At 38.3% G+C, this 22,481-nt stretch overlaps 1 protein-coding gene across 12 annotated transcripts in view; it reads right to left on the minus strand.

Annotated features, from left to right (window-relative positions):
- Positions 1-405: 405 nt before the first annotated feature.
- The window catches only part of tcf12 (transcription factor 12), a 244,847-nt gene continuing 222,771 nt past the window's right edge, over positions 406-22,481 (minus strand). For all 12 annotated transcript variants that reach the window (XM_052040335.1, XM_052040333.1, XM_052040331.1 and 9 more), the window contains 5 exons: positions 6,781-6,895; positions 6,489-6,651; positions 6,145-6,374; positions 4,106-4,256; positions 406-2,696 (listed from right to left, as the gene is read on the minus strand). In XM_052040335.1, coding sequence (XP_051896295.1) covers positions 4,114-4,256; positions 6,145-6,374; positions 6,489-6,651; positions 6,781-6,895 — 651 coding nt within the window. In that variant the 3' untranslated portion in view covers positions 406-2,696; positions 4,106-4,113. The remainder of the gene's footprint in view (positions 2,697-4,105; positions 4,257-6,144; positions 6,375-6,488; positions 6,652-6,780; positions 6,896-22,481) is intronic.

The following is a 22,481-nucleotide window of genomic DNA, read 5'->3' on the forward strand; positions in this document are numbered from 1 at the left end:
CCCTCAACTGTATTTTCCTGCTTTGACTTTTTTCCATTTGGAACAATTATTAAATTCAGCTTTTGTGGTTGGTTTGCTAATTTTCCAAAAATATGTTCGAAGTTGCCAAAAAATTTGATCTATTTTACCACACAAAAGGATCTATTTTCTCAGAATTTAAAATTATTCTGATTTATAAATAGCAGAAGAGATTCTTCTCTTAAAAGGCCCAAGTGAAAAGAACAAGCCTGCAGTTTCATCCATAAAACAAGTACAACATTTAAGATAAACTGGTAGCCAAGTGATCACACCAGTAATCCTACAGCTAGTAATGTCTGATACGAGGCAAATTCATTCCAAGATTTCTTTAAAAAACGCTCATTCTAACAAATTCATTCACAAAGAAACATTAAAGCTCATTTCTCTTGTTAAAAAAGATGGCACATTTATTGCTACATAAATGTTATATATACATATTGTGGTTTCTGTTGTCGCTGACAGAAATCTTTTACTTCTTGCTGTTGCGTAGAAAGGTTCATCAACAATACCTTAAATTTGACACGGGTACAAATCTGCATCAACCAACAATGGAAACTGGAGAACAAGATGTGAAGCAACTTATCTCAGACATTTAGCTTGTACAATACTCCATAGGTACTACACAGTTTAGCTAGAACCTACTATGTTCTTAGGATGCTATTTTATTTTCTGATATTAATGGACAGGTTATGGTAAATAACCCTACACTTCTGCTACCTAATATAGTAAAATAAAGTAAGAAACTTTTTTTACTGAAAACTTTTGATTTCAAAAATCTAGAAAGAGTAATATTTAGAATTCAAGAAATTTTCTTACAAGATTATTGTATAAAAGACTAGCTACAGTGAAAAATAAGCCAAATGTTTCTTTTTTTTTCTTTTTGAAGCAAAGCTTCTGGGCATAATGCATCTATTATAGCTGACGGGAAAGAAAGCTTAGAACCAGGCTTGGAAGAAAAGGCCAGAACGTGGCACGTGATCACTTTAGCACGTTTTAAGCAACTGTTAGCTCATAAACAACGAATTGAACAAGGCCACAAATACAGAAAAATAGGTGTTAACTAGTTTTGAATTAGTCAACATGAATCAATTAGAACAACAAAATCATACATAATTTGTCAAAAAAAAGAATTAATTCTCAGCGAATCCTTCAAAAGCAAGCGTTTGACATTCCTATTAGCCCACCATGGCAACTTGTACAAATTTTGCTCTTCGGTTGCCTTAGTGCCTGGAACAAAGGAATGCATTTGTTCATTCTGTTGAACCAATTGCCAACATTCAGATAACAGTGAGTAACCTTGTCAGATATTTTCTCTTCTATATTCCTTTTGAATGGAAGACAGTTTACATGGAAGCTAAGGAACTTGAACCCACACAAAAAAAAATGGAGACCAGCCAGGAGGAAACGCAAAGAAATTCTAAGTGGTTTAAAACAACTCGTATGAGTTTGTCATGATGGCTTCAAAGGTCAGGGCAGTTGCATTTCTGGCTGCATCAGTCTCCGGATCTCTATCCACTGACTAGCCATGCAGATAAGGAGATATCAAAAACAAAGTATGGTCTCAGAAAGCTGGTGACCGTTGCTCTTTTTTTCCCTCCAGATTTTTTAATTAAGCTGACAGCACTACTTTGTTCATTGTCAACACTACTGGCCCTGGTGAACCAAGGATTTTATCAGCTCTCAACACTTTTAGAGCCTGAAACCTTTGTTTTGCATCTGTGTTTAATTACAGCAAACACTTTCACATATACTAAATGTAGTATTAAATGCTTGAAAAACAAAGCAATTCTAAAATTAGAATTTTTCTAATTTACACTTCACGTTACAAGTTTTACTATGAAGCCTAGAAGCTTAAAAGTTTGTATAATTACAAATAAAACAGATAAGAATGGGTATTTACTTGAAAGTATGAAGGAAGCTAACCTTATTTCAAGCTAAGTGATGCTATGATCAGACCTGCCCTTTTTCAATAAAAACATTCTGCTATTATAGCAAACTGCTCATGACACAGGCATTGAACATAATTTAGGAAAAAAAAATCATGACCACAACTGTTCAAATAGCCAGAGAACAAAAAAAAATAAACACACTAACAAGGAATTTTCTGATATATGGAAAATGCTATTTGTGTGGCCAAAGGAATGGAGAAGACAATGAAGACTTCCCTCCTTTTTTAAGACACTAATAGGTTCTGGGAATGCTGGGGGGTTAGAGGTCATTCCTGCTTTGTTCTCTGTATGTGAACAGCTTTAACAGATACTAGCATCAGCCCAGCTGAAAATGAAAAATCAGATTTTAACATTTCCCTTTCAAAGTAGACCTTATAGTTCAGTAGCAATAAATAATTTTTGTCTTAAATGCATTTCATCAACCAACAAGTTTAGGCACAAGGCAACTTCCACAAAATTGGGATAATTGCAACAGTCTCTGATTGTGTGGAAGCAATACTGCTTGCAACAGATTGATATGTACTGTGGGCCAAAATTCAGATTCAGGTCAAATAAGTTTTCAGCGGGCTGAATGTGATGCCATATTGATCAAGAGATTGCTTCTGGGTTTCTGCTTCAAGTGCGTTAAGATTTCCAACTGTGGCTTTATGAAAGAAAGTTAGTTGGCTGGGTCCTTGTATGGAAAGATGACTCATTTGTTATTTTACAAAACCGATCCAGACTTTTGACCTGCAAGAAAAAAAGTTAGAAAGATTCAGTAACCTTGCAATCAAACCCAAGAAAAATGCCATTGCTTATGACCATAAACAAACACTGGAGTTAAGCCCCAAGTATGCTCAATTTACATCACTCATGTTCAACAATCCTTAGATTCTTGAAAACCTCTTCAAAGCTTTATAACTGTGCTTCATGTTCAGCCTTCATATAAAAACTGTTCAAACAGCCTTCATACAAAAACTGTTCAACTTTTACCAGTTGTTGATACAACTAAAATTTTAAACTGGAGCTGCACATAGATTTCCATTCACTATTTCCTTCAGAATTAGTTCAGTATAAGTAAACACATAGAGCTTTGTAAATGCATACATTTTTCCAAACCAAATTACTGCATTGTACACAGACTAAAATGCCAACGCTCTGCATTCTACTGTTAATTCAATATTCTGCAATTGCTTGCACTTCATTCACCCTGATTTTCTGGAAGAATACTTCTGTAACCATGACATTTCTCCATCAGAACATGGAGAATCCCCACCCCCCCCATCTAGAACTGAAATCAAACAATTGTAGCACTGCCACAGATTGTTCACTAAACAGCTCTATGGATACAACTTGCAACACTAATGATGGCCATACTTCTATAACTAAACTTCACCGGCTTTCACACATCCATATGAACTTCATAGCTTCCCTATGTCCAGAGAAAACCAAAGGTGCTACATATGCAAGTTTTTTCAGGGTAATCTGAATCTCAATTTTAAAACTTACAAAAGCTTGAAAGGGAAGGGACGAAAAGAAACCTGAACATATCCTGAGATATACTTATGGAATCTTTCACAGGATTGTACGGATACATTAATTAACCACCCATTGTTGAATTTATAAATTCACATGAAGTTGAAATACTGGATAATGCATCTAATTTATTTAGTGAATGCACACCCATAGAGTCAAGCAACAGCCCCATTTGCCAAGTTCAGTGTTGTAACTCTGCACAGATTGGTAAGAGGACATTCATATACTGCTTTACCTCACTACTACTATAAGGATTAATGCAAAGGCCACAATGATGAAAGCTGTAGTCCTTGGCCAGTCCTAAATTTATTGAGCATACCATATAATTAAATGCTATACCACTATACCTTTGCTAACACTGGGCAAAATATAAAGCACATTTTAAGTGCCTCGATTAGTGTCTGCAAACATTTAAAACTAGAGAAATGCAGGATGGCACCATATTTACAATGTTGCATATGTCATTTTTACTTGGCATAAGCTTTAGAAATATAGTGAGAGATTCTGTAGTTTCAATGCTTTTCTTCAAGGTTATGCAACTAACTAATTGCAAAATGATTGCAAAAATGAGAAAAAGTGATCTGGGGTTGTATGCTAGCTTTAAAGCTTTGTTGGGATAGTACCTGGCAGTTTACATATGACCCATAGGGTTGGTAGTGTCACTGAGTCCAGAGTGAACTGCAGGGTGTGCTGCTGGTGTCTCCGCCGATGCGGCAGATGCTTTCTCCTCTTCTCTCCTTTTAAGGCAGGCTGCTTTTGGGTTCAAGTTCCTCTCTGCATGTTTAAAAGAATAAATACATTCTGACTAAATAGATATCAATTGATAGATGTCAAATAATTCACAGTTGTTACAAGATAATGATGCATAAAAATCCAAGTGCACAGTGTAGTAACACATACTGAACACACCTGAGCATTATATCTGTCAAATCCCTTATTTTACTGAGGGATAAATTCTTAAATCTGGGTAAAATGCCTGCAGTTCTGACCAGAGAACCTGCAAAATCTGGGCTTCACTGATCCCGAGTCTTCGATGTGAGGAATTATCATGATTATTCAGTTAATTTATGTGGAATGAATTAGAAATCTGGAGCTGGAGCAGGTCAGTGAGCCTCTCAAGCCAGCACCAGCATTCAGTGAGATCTTGGCTCATTTCTCACCACATGCTCACCTTTATACCTTTTTTGCCTAATACTGAAAAACAATACATAACAAACACTCCTTTGAAGTGTAGTCGCTGTTGTCATGCAGGAAATGTAACAGCCCATTTGCTTACAGCAAATTTTCATAAACAGCAATAGGTTACTGACCATATATTCTGCTTTAGTGGTGCCTTCGTTTATTTTTGAGGAAAAATATCTTTAAGGCATGAGAGAGCTCTCCAGTTCTCACTTGAAATAAAAGCCAAAAGAATTTTTTTTACATCCATCTGTGAGGACAGATGGGATTTTGTTTTGATGTCTCAGCTGAAAGACAGCCCCTTGGACAAGTGTAGCAACCCCTTGGTCCTGCATGAATTGCCTGCACAGGATTTGTCAAGTCTCTGGTTGGGACTTGAACTGACAGCCCCCTATCTCAAGAGGTTGAGTGTGAAATTTAAAGTGTATCATATTACCAAGGTCAATAGCAGGTAGTATTAAGGACCTAATATAAAAGAGATGCTGCAATAAAATAACAGCAGCAGGGACAAATGGTCAGGAATAAAGCTCATAGTATAAAGCCCAGAGGAACAGAACCAGAAGTTAACTCAGAACACTGATGGTCACTAGCGCAATATTTCATTCTTGGGCACTGACCAAGTTTGTCTCATCTGGTATCTCAACTGGATGTCAGATCCAGAAAAATGCTTTTCTAACAAAGAGATCCCAGTTTTGTTTCAGTAATGAAATATAAATTTTTTGAAGGCTTAGTTTATTTATTGATTCATTACTGATTCAACAACATCCAAAACTTTAGTAGAGACATTGGAGCTGTGGAACAATCTATACAATAATTTCTCTCTTCCAATTTTGTAATTAATGCTGTTGCCAGACTGCCAGATTAGTGGTGACCCCTGCATTACAGAAGGTTATATTCCTAGCAAACAGTCCGAATCACTATTTTCTGTAATGTAAAGCTGTGTTATCTGTGCACGTTAAGAAACACAAGTTGAAAAAAAATTTGCATTTATTTACTTTTGAACCCCCCCCCCCCCCGCCCCCCAACATAAATTTCATGAGAGCAAATTTTATCCTGTATCTCAATTTTTTTGGCAATGACTTGTGAATTCTGCAAGGGTGAATTTTCATTACCTGAGTGGCCTTAATGTGGGGGAGGGGGAGGTCACCTGTATGTGGGATATAGTTTGACAGGAATCATATGCCCTCTGGTTCCTTCCCTCAAACACATCTTCGATGCGCCAGGGAAGTTGACTATCAGCCCTATCCTATCTCAATCGTCCAATGGTCACTGCTGGAAGGTAACTGTGTGGGGTAATCTGGGCATGGGAGTTAAAATTCCACTTACTTTGGGTATAATTTAGTTATCCATAACTGCAGACAGATGAGGTGTTGGGCAAGTCTGAACATTTAAATTTAAATGTAAAGAGCTCTCAGATAATGCTGATGAACATACAATAAGCTACCGTTAGTGAATGTCAGTAGTCAATCTAAGGCCTACTGACCTCGAACTTGTTGTTCCAAGTTAAGGATGACGGTAACTGCCTGATGAAGAATAAGTAGTTTGGTTTGGGGTTTTTCACTTTTTAAGTGAAGTTGACACATTCGTCCAAGCTCTTTAAATGCTTCATTGATGTCTCTCACACGGAGGCGCTCTCTGGCATTGTTTGCCATTCTCCGATCACGCTCTCTTTCTGCTTTTTGCTCAGGATTAAGGTCCTCTTCTTCATGATGACTGTAAGTAAACAGTACTAGGTTACAGTAAATGCCAATTATGCAAGACATTCTGGTGAAACCAGGATCAACACCTACTGTTGTCAAAAGGTAATTAAGCACATCATAGACTTACCTTGACCTTCCTCTAGATGGCATCTTGACATCTTTTTTACATCCTTCGTCATCCGACCTCTTGTCCTCGGATGAGAAGGAGTCGTTTGTGTTCTCGTCTTTCTCTTCTGTTTTGACTTCTGCAGGACCCAAGACAGTAGACTGACTTTGTAAACTTGACAGTCCTGTGCAAAAATACACATACCCTAAGGTAAAAATACTTTCTGATAATAAATTGCAAGTTATTTGGGGAGTTACAGAGTTCATAGGCAGTAAAATAACACCATTTTGAATTATGTTGCCATAAAAAATACCTCTGTAGTTATCCTGTGCCTGGTTATTTATTTCTGCACTTGAAGGGGGAACTGTATTGGGGAGGATCGAATGGTTGCTATGGAGACTGACAGATTCATCCCGATGAGAACCAACCTACAAAAGATGACAGTTTATTCTACTTTTGCCTGTGATTAAACCATCATCCAGTTAATTTAAGCATAAGAATAACAACAAGAGGATCAACACTCCGCTCCTTCAATACAAATTGTTTAATACATGTATATAGAAATCTACAAACGCTGAATTGAATACAGCCAATTTTATATAATTATTTGGGCACACTGAAGGAGGCTTGAGATAATGCAGAAGTACAACATTTCTACTGCTTCTCCAGTTCATATTAAACATACCTGTAATGGAATAAAAGGACAATATGAACAGGCTACACAAATGTTTTCTTCTACTGAATTTTCTCTATTTTCCGAAGTTAAACTCCAACCTTCATACTATTCTCTTCAGTGTGGCCTACAGACTCCAAACATTTTCAATTATGTGCAATAGAGATCGGAAAGTTTGAACAGTGTGGAAAATACTCTAATCTGGCCAAACCAAATGAAATTCAACACACAAGGACACACGTAGTCAAAGTATTTAGAATTGGGTCTCAAAAGTAGAAATTCTACACACAGCAGGTCACACCATTTCGTGCACCTGAAATATTCCTTGAAAAAGGCAGATGTACAGCTGACATGCCATTACAACTACTTCTGTTGAGTATCCAGGGTCTGATTTACTGATATAATAATGCATTTCAGCAAAATATTCATGTTGCTTTATGCAGCACAACTGTTGCAGTGTGATACAGATTAGATGCTCAAACCATTTCCACACAGCAACTTAAAAGCAAACACATTTAAGCCACGACTAGGTTAGAGTCACAAAGCAAGTTTCAATGCACAAGGAAACTGCAATATACAGAAAAGCCATGATATATATATACGAGGAAACAGATGATGCAAGCATATTTCCAGGGACTTTCCGTTCTTAAGAAAGATGGAAGGCAAAAGAATGGTGCAATGAGCATTTCAACATGGTTCTGTAGATGTTTGCCGATGTATCATTTTTGACTGCAAAGTTAGCAACATATATTCCACACAAAGGATAATTTACACTCTCCTTCAAAAAGATTAAAATAATTCAATGATTTTTAAATCAAGACTGATATTTCTCTGCTCACCAAGGACATGGTGCCAAGGCAGATGGATGCAACTAGGATACAGACTGGGCACTGAATGGTAGAAAAGGTTCAGGGGACTGAATAAACCATTTTGTTCTTATATGGGAGTTTGGATTACCTATAGTTACCTATATAAAAAAATCCTTCTCCTTTCTTAAGCTATGGAGAGTACAGGGGATTTATTCAGAATCAATGCCGGCTGGGTAGTTACCATCAGGGCAGCTGAGGCAAGTGAAACAAATCATTGGGTGGGTAACTGTTTCCAGGATTCATTGTGGGTAGCCTTTTTTAACCAACGTTTATTAGCTTAATTATCAGGATGTTACAGACAGGACAACAAAACCAAAAGTTAGTGGAAGTTATCCTCGAAGGAGAATAAAATGGATAACCAATCATCCAGTAGCTGATGTGCTGGAGAGAGTGGCATTTCTTCTCTAACAATTTCCCACTCAATACAATGAAGTGTGTTCAGGGGAGGAAGGAATATGAGGGGGGAGGGGGAGGGGGAGGGGGAGTGGAAGGAAATCTATTCCAGAAACCTAGCAATGAACAGACCCAAAATGGACCAGAGGAGCCACATCTCACCTCCACCTTCTTGATTGTATTAGGAAGTGGGTCTTTGTAGAAATAGCTGCAAAAGGGTTTCAGTTTCTTCAATATCACAGCTCAAATGTGTCTAGAATGAAGCGTAAGCTAAACTGTTCCACACCCTAACATCAGTCGGTAAAACCAGGGATACCATGACATATAACTGAACATCATCAGTCTGATTATAAAGAATTTGAGTTAGCTTCTTTGTGCAGGTTTAATAAAATATGAATTGTACAACAATTCATGTTGCATTCCTCGTGGGAAATTATTTAAGATCAACTAAGTGCTCAGAGTGGTTGCAAAATGGGCTTGAGGTCAGCTAAATATCTGGAAATGCAATTGAATCAGGTATGGAAAATTGAACGATGGATTTGGGGAAAACCTACAAATGAAACAGAGAATACTTCCATTCCAGAAAAGCAAAGGATCTTGTTGAATAATCTTCCAGTATCAAGGGAACCATAAAGGACCCTTGCCTTAGGGTTGATGGCATAATATATCTTCTGGTCCAATTTTAAAACATCAGACAGATTGTTTGCAGAGTACAGGAATAATCATTTTTGTAATGTAGATTCTGGCCAAAGAGTGGAAAAAATAACAAATAGAGGAATACTTGCATTCACAAATATGCAGGAGTTGTTGACATGGTCTAACAGACATAAATGATGGATAAACTACACATTAAAACAATGGAAATCCTTGATTGGAGTCTAACAAATACAGATAATTAAGCAATACAAGTCTGTTAATATCAAGCAGCATAACGTATATTTTACCTCAGGAAAACTATCCAACCAAATATTTCTCTTTTAGTTGAAAATGTAACCATGAAACAGGACTTCGATGAATTGTGAAACAATCTTTCAAGTGTCACATACAATGTGCTTAAATCTCAGTGAACTACACTCCTAACTCCAGTGTGCATAGTGTACATTGATAAGTAATTTGCACTACCCCGGCATCCTTTACATACAGAAAGGCAGGCATATGGTTTTTAACGAAAATCTAAGATGGACACCAAACGAGGGGGAAAAGAGTAGGGAGTATAGGAACAGACATTTTAAAAAAATATAAAAGGCAAAAGAAAGCACAGCAAACTTAAACAAGTGATCACAGGAGTTGCCAATCCTCTGGGATTACCCAAAAAAAAAACCCTAGGAATTGAAAAATAATCTCCAGGGCAATGCTGTGAGCAAACTGAGCAGGGAATCAGATACAATGGTGCCTTGTTCAAATCCTTTTTGGTCACCAAATATAAAAAATATTGGGAGTGGAGTGGTGAGGGGAAAGTTGCTTTATTGTCAATTGAGATGAAACCAAATGGATCACAATAACTCTGCTCTCTTGCCATCTGGCAAAGGGAAAGTTGTGGGCCCAAAGCATGGGGCACAACAGAAATGAGGAACTGTTGAAGGTCATTTGAAGAAATCTCCACAAAGACACCAACCAGCACTAGCCATCCAAATGTTCATCCTTGATAGCTTAAGAGGAGTGTGATCTGGTGCCTGAAAGCTGAGGATGCATACTAAGAAACAAGGCAAGGGGAGCTAATTTAAGGACAAGCAGCACATCAGTTTTTCTGACACATCCCAATGAGCAGGTGGGGATTCTGATGTTCCTAAAGTTGAGAAATGGAAGATCTAGTAAGGGCCAAGGAATTGCTTAGACAACATTAAGAAAAATAGTTTTAATCTTTATTTAATTGCTAATGTATATAATCTGGAGTAGAATTGCTATTGTGCCATAATGAGCAATGGAAACTGAAAGGCAATCAACTTCCAAATCATCTTACAAATATGGTCGTTTGGTTTCTTCAGTGCTGGAATTGTGTAAGGCTCAGAACAAATTTAAATAATGAAAACCAAATCAATTGCAGATGCTAGAAATCAGAAACAGAAGATGCAACAGGAAGGGCAGCATCCGTGGAAAGAAATTCATGTTTAAGAATTTGACCCTTCATTAAAACAGGGAAAGAGAGAGTAAGTTAATTTTAAGTTGTGGAGAGGGATGGACAGGATTATGGGGATAATGGGAATATCCCTACTAAGGCAAGGGCAAGGTTTCCCAGAGTCCACAGGAATAAGCTGAGTAAGGGGGAGGCAGGAGGAGAGGGGGAGGCGGGAGGGGAGAGCAAGAGAGCGAGAAACTAAATAAATGAGTACAGTTAGAGAGTGAGAATACAAAGAAAGAACTGTAGAAGTTGTAAAATGGAACTTTACATACCAGCAAGTCAGGCTGTGCTAATGGAGAGAGAGAAAGAAAGAGAAAATTCTCAACCAATAGCTTAGCTAGAATGGCCAATTCTAATATAGACAGAGAAATCTTGTTATCTAAAAAGTTGTAGAGTCCAGAAGGCTGCAACTTGCCTAAACAGAAGATGAGGTTCTGTTCTTCAGGCTTGCATTGGGCCTTGTTGTAACAGTGCAGGAGGTCGCAGATGGTAGGGAGTGGGATGAAGAATTAAAGTAGTAGGCATCAGGAAACTCAGGATCACCTCTGTGGATTGTGCTCCACAAAGCACTTTGGCTTTTTCAATGTAGATGAGACCACATTGTAAGCAGTGAACATAGTATACTAGATAGGATGACTGGTGAATCAGTGCTTCACCTGGAAGAAATATGTGGGTCCGTGGAGGGTGGGAAGAGGTAAAAGGAGAGACAATGCATCTATTGTAGTTTCAGGGGCAAGTGGCTAGAAAGGGAGAGGTTGGTGAGCAGAGAGTTGCAAAGAGAACAGTCCCTTCAGAATGGTGAAAGAGGAGGGGAAGATGTGCCTGGAATCTTGTTGGAGGTGGTGGAAATTTTGAAGGATGATCCACAGAATGTCAAAGCTGGTGGGCTGGAAGGGAACTAGGGAACTCTTTTCTCTGTGCAGGAGGAGCAGGGAAAACAGTTCAGAAAAGACGACAGACATCTCAGAGGTACCGTGTGGAAAATCTCATCACTGAAGTAATTGCAACAGAGACAGAGGAACTCCAAGAATGGAATGGAGTTTTTATTACAAATTTAAATAATACTGACTGCAATCTTCAAGCTGGAAAGTTCCATGTCAGACAGGACGAAAGCACTAAAGAGCTTTTCAAAGTGCAACTTTCAAAAAGCTTTCTCCCTCGTGAAGATTCTATCAAATGGTGGAGGCTTCATTGTATTTGTTCAGGGGTGAAAGGTAAATGTATGAAAAATGGCCACTGAGTCAGTGAAGTACAATTCATAGGCTTAAAGTAATTAAAGCATTTACTCAGAGCTTTATCACACAACAGATCTGCCTATAAAAGATTAAGTCACAAATTAAAAGGCCCAGTTCTTCATCGGAAATCCATAACAAGTATTTTTAATTATTAGGTATTTTAAATAGAATTATGCACATTAGAAAGGATTTTTTTTAAAATTAGAAATATCTTTTTACCAGCACTTGGATTTTGAACATCCATCAATCCTTGTCAACATGATCAACCACAATGAACAAAATCTAACAAATTAAGTGCTTTTGATTACTATAGTCATACTATGTGGATTTCACTGCTCCTCCCATCATGTCTCCTGTAATAAAGCACATACCACTGCTTTCAGAATATGCAATCCAACTCCTAAATCTTTTAAGTTAAAAATGTACCAATACACAGGTAGATTTGGATTTCCAAATGCATAGGTAATATTGGAAGGATCGTCCTGCAAGAATTTTATCATAAAAATGGGCATAATATTTTGGAAAAATTAAGGAAGTAAAATATCAATTGCATTAGAATTTCTGAAGCTTAATGCACCATGCAGGGTGTGCTCCATGTGACTCATTATTGATTAGTGAGGGGTTATTGAGCTTGGAATAGCAAAAGACATGATTTTTTTAAAAAAGAAAATCAGTGAAGTTTCATCGTTTTCATCTTAGGCTAGGAAATTAAGGATGTTTTGATAAATTCCCTGTAAAGGTTCAAACCATCAAGCTAAAGCTTCTGGGACTGAACTTTAAACAGTGTCTTTTTGACAAGTAATCACAGATCCACCAAAGTAAATATCTCACAAGTTCTCTTTCCCAGTCAACAGATGAGGAATGATGCCTTCCTCACATTAAAGCTCCGCTTGGTTCATTCACAAATGGCTGCTTTTAGATACAAGTTCAGGCATATGTCATCAGATGGTTGAGTTAGAAATATTTTGCCAACTTGCGCTTACATTACATTTGCTGTGCCCTGCACTACATTTCAAAAAGTGATGACACTTCAAAAACACGCCATTGCCTTTAAAAAGCACTTTGGGATGGGTGTACAAATATGTCTGTCTTTCTCCCTTGCAAACCTTCCAGTGCCATTCAGGAGCTAAAAGCCCCAATACATTCCAAACCTCCTTTCTTGAGGTAAAATCAGATATATTGAAATGACAGATTCAAATAAGGTAGCACTATTATCAACCAATTCTAGTTTTGCATGAAGAAGCCTATTTGTGAGGATACATTTTTCAAGACATATTTATAAATTTCATTTATTCATGGAACCTGAATAAGAATGACATCATTCTCTCAGTGTTAGAACAAGATGAGCATAATTACTTACAATTTTCAATCAATATACATGAGGTTAATTCGCCTTCCATAATCCAATAAAAAGGCAATTATGTTCTAATCCTAGATAGCAGCTCAAAAAAATTGCCAACACAGTACATTTATTAAGGCATGTAAGCAGTGCAGATTCAATTTGCTCAATCCCAATGAATCACATAATCCCTATTTCTGTATGAAATCCCTTTCCAACCCACATATGTAAATGTTAGGCAACCTGGTCTCACAGGGGCTTCAAACTCAATTAGTGGTCATTGTTAACGGTAGCAGCAGCCTCCAGAAGGAAGACTTATATGAAATAAATTTCAGTTTCTTTGCCCTATGCTTTCCTTTAATGTGAAATTTTGAATGAGATTTAATTTTGCACATGATCTCTCATTTTGCCATGGCTTCAAGGATCCCTTTATGGTGCACTTTGCTAAACAGCTGGGCTGCACCCAGCACATCGTCAGTAACGCAAAAAGATGCATTTCACTGTATGTTTCAATGTACATGTGACTAATAAATAATAAGATTTTAAGGTTGTCTGATAGTTTCAGTTCAGGCTCCAACCTAATAAAATCCTGTTTATATTGTTGATTTCTATATGGCTGAAACTTTAAAAAATCATGTTTATAAAAACAAATCTTAATAATTTTCTTTGCAGAGGACAGCCATATACTAAGCTCCTGTCCAACATTTAAAATTATGCTCCTTGAAGCATTCTTTGATGATTCATCTCTCTTCTTAATAACCAAAGGCTGCTCACTGATGCTTATTTCAACCATTCTGGGTGATAATTACATCATGAAAAGTAACGATAAAAAATATCATCATTGTATCAATTCCTCAGTACAAGTTGTATCCTGTGATATATTTGCAGTTTGTAATGAGAATCTGTATCAGCTGTCTCTGTACTTGAATTGCGAGCTGATCACAATGAAGGCAGGAAAGAGCAGTCAAGGAATATAAACGTCTTGAATCAACACACAACTGAGAAACATTGAGTTATATTTTTAAATAGAACAGTAGTTTTAATGGTTTGCAGATTTTAGCTTTTAAGCTGTTCGTCAAGGTAAAATGAGAGGAGCCAATGATTCCCTTTGTTCCTCAGCATCTCCATCTGGTTTGTTGTGAAAAGTGACACTTTCACACAAATTTTTAATCTTCAATCAATTTCCACCAACTAATCAATTTGCAATTCACTACTCCCCAACAATATTCTCATCACCAACATGGATCACACAAAATCTGAAACAAATGAACTACTTTAAATATTAATTTAAAATGGATTTTAAGAAAAAAGGTAAATAAAACTTCCCTTCCCATACCAATATGTCTGTTCTTGGCCTTCTCCACCGTCAGTGTGAGCCCCAACACAAATTAGAAGAACAATACCTCACATTCTGTCTGGTAGGTCTACAACCCAATGGTATCAACACTGAATTTTCCAATTTCAACCATCTCTCAATGAGCATGTTCCCCCCCCACCCCCCCACCCCCCCCAAATCTCCCTTTCCCATACCCACCACCCCCCTCAAATCAGTTTCATCCTCGTTCCCCTCCTGGTTCCATCCACATACCACCCACACACTTCACCCACCGGATCCCCTCCCCCATCTGCCCTTCAGCTCTCCCTGATGTTCTTGTTTTCCATCCATCAGATTGCAGCACTTGTAACCTTTGAATCCCCACTTCTCACCTTCACCCATCCCTCCCCCACCTGGCTCCATCTGCCTTTTTTCCCTTGTTTGTTTCCACCTACCATACACCTGCCTGTGTCTCCCAACTCCACTCTTCCCCCTCTCACACTTGGCTCCTGCCATCATCCCTATCACCTACTATCCCCCATCTCCTCTTTATACCAGCTATCGACAATTCCTCCAACCACCCCACTCCCCCCAGCATAGATGCTGCTCAATCCCTCCAGCAGTTCGTTTTCTTGTTCCAGATTCCAGCATCTAAAAATAAAAGATACCCCCAATACCAGCTTTTCATTTTAATACTGTTTAGGCAGATGGCAATCTGAAAAAGTACAAGAGCAGGAGGAGATTCAGATTAGCTGCATGTTACGAGTTAGGAATATATCAATGTATTTAAAATTAACATTCCATTCTCTTAGTTTGTAGCAAATGGATTTTCACAATCAGGATTTTAAAAACATGTACTTGTAGATGCTTCCCTTAAATCAGGCCAATCACTGTGCTGTCAACTTGGGAGATTTTTGGAATGTAGTTCTCTTGGTTTTGATATGATTTGGGTACAATATCCTTTTGGCATACGTCCTATATCTGGTTTTGGTTCAACCACTGGTCAAAACTGGATATTCTGTGTGTAAGGTTGCATTTCTTCTTAAATGGAGATGAGGCTTTGTCATTGGAATTCAGCACCAGAAAAATCTGGTCAGAAATTGGTGATATAATTTCTGGGAAGGTACATTCATAGAGTCAAAGAGAGGTACAGCATGGAACCAGGCCTTTAAGCCCACTGAGCCTGCACTGCCCATCAACCACCCATTTACAGTAATCCTACATTAATCTCTTTTTTGCTCATTCTCCTTACACTCCCATCAACTTCCAGGTTCTACCACTCACCTACACACAAGGGATAATTTACTCTGGCCAATTAACCTAGCAACCCGCACATCTTTGGAATGTGGGAGGAAACCCATGTAATCACAGAGAGAACCTGCAAACTCTACACAGATAGCACCAGAATTCAGGATTGAACTGAGGTCTCCAGTGTTGGGAGGCAGTGGCTACTAGTTGAGCCGTGTTCATTGTTACAGTGTCTGAGCTGAAGTCATACTAAGTGCCTGGACCTATAAGAACAAGAATTTAACTGAGCCACAAACAACATGGAGTTACATCAAGACGGAGACACAAGGGACTGCAGAGGCTGGAATCTGGAGCAACAAGCAAGATGCTGGAGGAACTCAGCGGGCGAGGCAGCAACTGAGGGAAATGGATAGTCAGCATTTCGGGTCGAGACCTTCATCTGAATTTCAGTCCAGATGAAGTGCCTCAATCCAAAATATCAACTGTCCATTTCCTTCCACAGATGTTGCCTGCCCCACTGAGTTCCTCCAGCATCTTGTTTGTTGCTAGAGTTACATCAAGTTTGGGGATATAAAAACCTATTGCCAACATCAAATATTTTAACCTTTCAAGTGCAACTAACTGAAAATCACCAACATTTTAATAAATAGCTACAGCAAAACCATAAGTTTATTAAAATTGTCTACCCAAGTCACTCAAGGCAACTTTTTTCAATTTTTTTTTAATGACAATGACAGGTTAACATTTCCGAGAGGCTGAATCTAATACTAAAAAAATGCATGCACACACATGGACAAAAATGTAGACTCAGCTGTAGGCCAAGAGAGGAAACACTATGAAAAAATAAAAATGCAAATGTACTTAACAGATCTATTTTCAGCTGGCCCTCATAATGAACTGCATATTGCTCATTAAGCCAAAGGGTATATTACATTATCCTGCTACATAGAACTCTCGGTGTATTAAAGTTGATATGCAATTTGCTCACAATTTCTGATTGTAATATTTAAGGCTTTAATTGACCTGGGAGGTCAGTAATAATGCATCATACAATAAATGTTTGCATTCTAATTGAAACAAACATCTCTCCCAGGAACTGTACTAAACATGATAAACTGAAATACAAAGATGTCTGTACAGAACATGTGTTGCCTACGTATAGCTAAATCAACTTAAAGCTTTGACAAAGTGGATGTTTAATGGATCTTAAAAGTAGCAAAGTGAGGTAGAGAGGTTTAGGGTGGGAATTCCAGAGCTGAAGATATAATTGCTTCAAAACTGGGGAAGTTCAAGAGGCTAGGTTTGAAAGTGGATAAATATTCCAGGCAGCTGTAGAACTGGGTGCACAGACAGAATGGTGCGAGTCCATTGAGCCTGAAACAAGTTTGAGCATTTTGAAATACATCTTTGCTTAACTGTATGCAAATGTGGGTCAGGAATCATGGCTTATCAATGGGATAGAACATGGGAGGTGTGTACTAGAACAGTCGAGGTTACAAAGGCAAAGATGATCTCAGGCGAGGGCAGAGGCAGGCACTATTATGGAGATGGATTACATAACATCACCAAAGAGACCTGGTCAGAACTCATCCTGGGTTCCAATATAATTCCCTGCCTGAATACTTTGCAGGAAGTCTGAAGATGATGGTGTTGGTCTTCTGTGAGAGTGATGGTGATTTCTGTTCAACCAGTAGCAGGTGTTGGACAAGCATTCTGACAACTTATATAGTGGTGTGTAGAGCTCATGGTCATCAGCAATCGAAGAAAAACTTGAAAAATGATCCAGGCAATTATAAACAAATTATACTCAAAGGATTAAGAAAACACAAAGAAAAAGTATTTTGCATTCAGTTCAGTTAAGAAAAGTTTGCAGCCACCCCTCACCACCACAGTTTTAACACATGATGGCGCTTCAGTGTAATTCTAACAAGTCACTGTTATACATGACTTGGCCAATCAACAAGCTGAATACAGTACAGTAAAACTCCGATAATCTCTTATCTATTTGGAAATCCTAATGGTTCCGCATTTTGGCTCACAGGTGATATTTCCCACACTCCTGATCCTGACGCAGGGTTGGGCCCAGAACAGGTCCTGATACAGGGTCTCGAACCAAAGTACCTACAATCCCTTTGCCTCTCTGGGTGCTGCCTGACTTACTGAGTTCCTCCAGCAGTTTGTTGTTTTGCTCCAGATTACAGCATCTGCAGTCTGTGTCCCCTGAAACTCACCAGGTCCAAGGTTCCTGCACTTGCTTTAACTTTACAGAGTACACTGGAAAATTTATAATATCCAAAAACAAGGTGAATTTAGTGTGTCAGTGTATTAACAGGAATAATATCCAATGGTCTGGAAAATCCAGCAGTTCACACCAAAGTCCCAAGTATGGCAGGTTATCAGAGTTTTACTGCACATGTAACTTCTGATGCAATCACCGCAATTTCTTTTGAGATGCACATTTAAATGTTCAAATTGTATCAAAAAAATTTAGTTGCTTCTCAGTTCTTGTGGAAAAAAAAGAAACAAACATTTTAAATTACTAAAAAGCTCCTCATCTCACCATGGCGGAGGAGCCGAGAACTAGAGAGCACTGGTTTAAGATGAGAGGGGAGACATTTAAAGGGAGATCTGAGGGGTAAGTTTTTCCACAGAGGGTGGTGGTTAACAGGAATAAGCTGCCAGAGGAGGTGGTGGAGGCAGATACAATTACAACACTTAAAAGGCATATGGACAAGTACTTGGATAGGAAGGGAGTAGAGGGATACTGGCTTAATGCAGACAAATAGGATTAGTGTAGATACTCATTATGGTTGGCATGGACCAGGTGGGCTGAAAGGGCCTATTTCTGTGCTGTACAATTCTGATTCTAACACTAATTCTTATTTTAAAAACTAACACAAGAACTCAAATTTGTTGGTTGGATAGCTTTAAGCAAAAAAGCAGATAAATTCTTCAGCTATAACTCAAGTTATATAATGTCAAATAATATTAAGATTTAAGATTTCTTTATTAGTCACATGTTCATCGAAATGCATTTTTGCGTAGTGTTCTGGGGGCAGCCCACAAGTGTCGCCACACTTCCGGCGCCAACATAGCATGCCCACAACTCCTAACCTGTACATCTTTGGAACGTGGGAGGAAACAGGAGCATCCGGAGGAAACTCACGCAGACATGGGGAGAACGTACAAACTCCTTACAGATAGTGGCCAGAATTGAACCCGGGTTGCTGGCGCTGTAATAGCGTTATGCTACTGATTAGCGAGCCCTTCCGTACCCATCTCACTTACTTGACAAAATTAGAAAACAAGAACAATTCACTATGCAAATAATACTTTCAAAATAGTGCTCAACAAGCAATGAGCATTAAAGTCCAACAAAATGCTGGTAATTAAAAAAAATGGAGTCAGCCCTTTACTACATCGAAAGGAAATCTTGTTTAATAAATCTACTCGAGAGTTTTGACAATGTAACCAGAAGAGATAAGGAAGAACCAGTGGATGTGGTGATTTCAGAAGACTTTTGAATAAGATCTCACATAAGAGGTTAATGCACAAATTTAAAACCCATGACTGGCACAAATTGAGATTTATTTGACAGACAGGAAACATTAGGAATAAACAGGTCTTTTTCTGGGTGGCAGGCAGCAAAAGTGGGGTGGTGCAGGGATCATTGCTTGGGCCCCAGATAGTCATAATATGCATCAATTATTTGGATGATGGAACGAAATATAACATCTCCAAACTTGCAGACAGCATAAAGCTGGGGGGTAACGCAAGCTGTGAGAAAGATGCAAAAAGGCCTCAATGTGACTTAGACAAAATGAATTAGTGGGAAGATGCATGGCAGATGAATGAGAGGTTATCCACTTTGGTTCTAAAATGTGACCTGAATGGTGACAGACTGGGGAGAGGGAAGATGCAATGACGATGTCCTTGTTCACCAGCTGCTGGAAGCAAGCATTCAGGTTTGAGTGCAGGAGCAAGGATGCCTTTCTGCAGCTGTACAGGGCTTTGGTTGGACCACACCTCGAGTGTGTGCAACAATGGTCTACTGGACTAATTCCTGGAAGCAATGCACGAGAAGCAATTGGATTAATTTGGCCCATATTCACTTGAGTTTAGAAGAATGAGAGGAAAGGGATCTCATAAAAACTTAGAAGTAGTCAGCCTAGGTGCAGGGAGGATGATCCAGATAGTTCTGTGTGTAGAATTAAGGGTCATATTCCCTGGACAAGAGGCATTCTATTCAGATGAGATCAGGAGAAATTTCTTCACCCAGAGAGCAGTAGACCTGTTGAATTTTCTACCACAGAAAGCAGTGGAGGTAAGTCATTATACATATTTAAGGAAGAGATAGGTATGGAAGAGAGAACTCAAGTAGAGAATCAGACATGATCATATTGAGTGGTGGAGATGGCTTCCTATTTTGTGTCTCTACGTTCAACTTAACTTCAGCTTCAGAAAGTTCTTGAAATAACTATAGTTGTGCAAAGTAGAGAATCATAAAAAAATAGGCTGAAGGAAGAAAATTCCACAATCAAGACAGCTATAAACAAATATTAGCACACCTACAGCAGATTTGACAGTGTTAATATTTACTATAATGAATTTAAGCAGTTAGAATTGTGCATCGGCAATGTTTTCCAGGATCAGTAGCTTTGGAGGAAGATAGATGTTCAAAGGGAATTTAAACAATTTGATTTGAGCTACCCCATTTGCAACTTGCAAAGTTCCTTATTTGTATGTGGTTCAAAGTATTAGCCATGAAATCTATAAGAAAAGACCCAGGCTTCTGGTTAAATATCCCAGGATATTATCTTAGCAAACAATGGAAGACTAACATTGTCTATCAATCAATACCATTACACAAGAGAATGGTTGCACTTGCCTACAGTTGTTATACTTTAAAACAGTTTGTGTACTTTAAAAATGTTCTATTTTAACAAGTTCATAATATTGTGGTCATTGTGACATCAAAATGAATTGGTTACGAACAAAATCAGAGACAAGACTGAAAATCCTATGAACCCCTACTTTTTTCACTACCATTTCATAAGGACTTGTTCACAGTTATCAGATACTATTAACATGGACAATCATCGTTTGCAATCTACATAACATACCAAACTGTGGGTGGGTTGACATCAACATAACAGGTGTGCAAACAATTCTCTGCCTCACAGCAGAAGTCTGCTCTGCAAGGCCAGAAAGTTCAATTCATTAGCATACAGCTGACAGTCTGCAATTTGGGAGAGAATTAGACCACTACTCACATATCTATCTACATGGTTTAAAGAAAATTCTCTTCATGATGAAGTATTAAAGCCTACAAATTAGCACAAGGTGTTCTCTAGAAAATATATAACCACACACATTTATTCTTTGTATGCCTAAAAGACGGCATGACAACAGCTCTTAAAAGTCCTTAAAATTTCTATTAACTTTCCCTCCTGCTCCTTTGTATTAGCTTATTACTTGCTGTGTACCATTCCATTAAACAGTTACAACATGAGTAATCTCAGAACCATCTAGGAAATCCCCTGAACACATTTTCAGTTAATTTTGCTTATTGATAACTGCATCATTATATTTAATATCAAGAACTTCTCTACAATTGCATTTATGTGCCACTTTGCCTCTTGGTTTCTTTTTAAAACTGAACAGCACCGACTTATGTGCAAGGAAATGAACTTGTTACTGCTTTCAAATCATGAAGCAGGCCCTTTGGATTCAAGTCACTTTTAAATGCTTCATTTACAATTTGAAAATAACTGCTCTGCATAAAATCTAACCACACTTTCCTCCCTTCCCCCCATCCAATGAGACTAAAATAATTTGTCTAAGAAGGGAACTGGACAGCCTACCAAATGAAGGGACAAGAAAAACAACCAAATGAGTTTCATTCTCAAATTTCATTCTCATTTTTTTTTCTGAGGAAGCATTTTGCTATTTAGTACTGGGAAGCTATACCATCCAAGGGTACAAACTTCCATGTCAGGAGTTCTAAGGATAGGGTGAGACTTCGGTTCCACTACTTGTTACAAGACCAGTCATGTCTTGCTGTTCTTCACTGCTTTAGGAATTAAATTCCCATGACTCCATTATTCAGTAGTAACCTTAACCGAATGTTTTTTCATCTGAGCTAATTCACCCACTTTACTGTAAATCACCTTCAGCTTTAATGATAATTATCAATATACCATAGAAAATATGCCTGCTCGAGTCAGTACTTAGTAGTCACCAGAAGACCATAACAAGGGATGTGGACTATATTGGTAAACAGAACATTTTACATCTGTGAAATGGGTATGTTTCTTTCCTGCACACACTTGTCCCTTAAAGACAAACTTTAAAAATATTTTGAATACTGCTTTTGAAATCTGGCCTCTAGATTTTCTAATAATTTGGAAAACAATCAAGCAGGCACCATTGGAAACCTGTTACCCCACCCTTGGCTCTGATACACCTTCAATGACTCTTCGCGATGAGCATGCTCAGAAGGAAGGTTCTTTAGAGCCAAGACAATGGGCTGAAGAATTTGTGTTTGCTGCAGACCTCAAATACGGCTCCACACAAACACCACGGGATCTCCGTGGCAGGGACTACCCTTTTCCCAATGCCTGCTGTCATCAGGCATTGGTTCAATGTGAACTCTGGTGCCCAGGAGGCAAAATAAATACACATACAGGCAAATTAACATTCAAAATAAAAAGCAGACAGTTAAGGTTTCCACTGAATAATGAACTCATGTGAGAACTCAATCACCAAAGGATTCAAGATAGCAAATTCTCCAAATACATCATTAAGCTTAATGTCCTCAAGC

Source organism: Pristis pectinata, chromosome 28, assembly GCF_009764475.1.
Source record: "Pristis pectinata isolate sPriPec2 chromosome 28, sPriPec2.1.pri, whole genome shotgun sequence".
Taxonomy (NCBI): Eukaryota; Metazoa; Chordata; class Chondrichthyes; order Rhinopristiformes; family Pristidae; genus Pristis; species Pristis pectinata.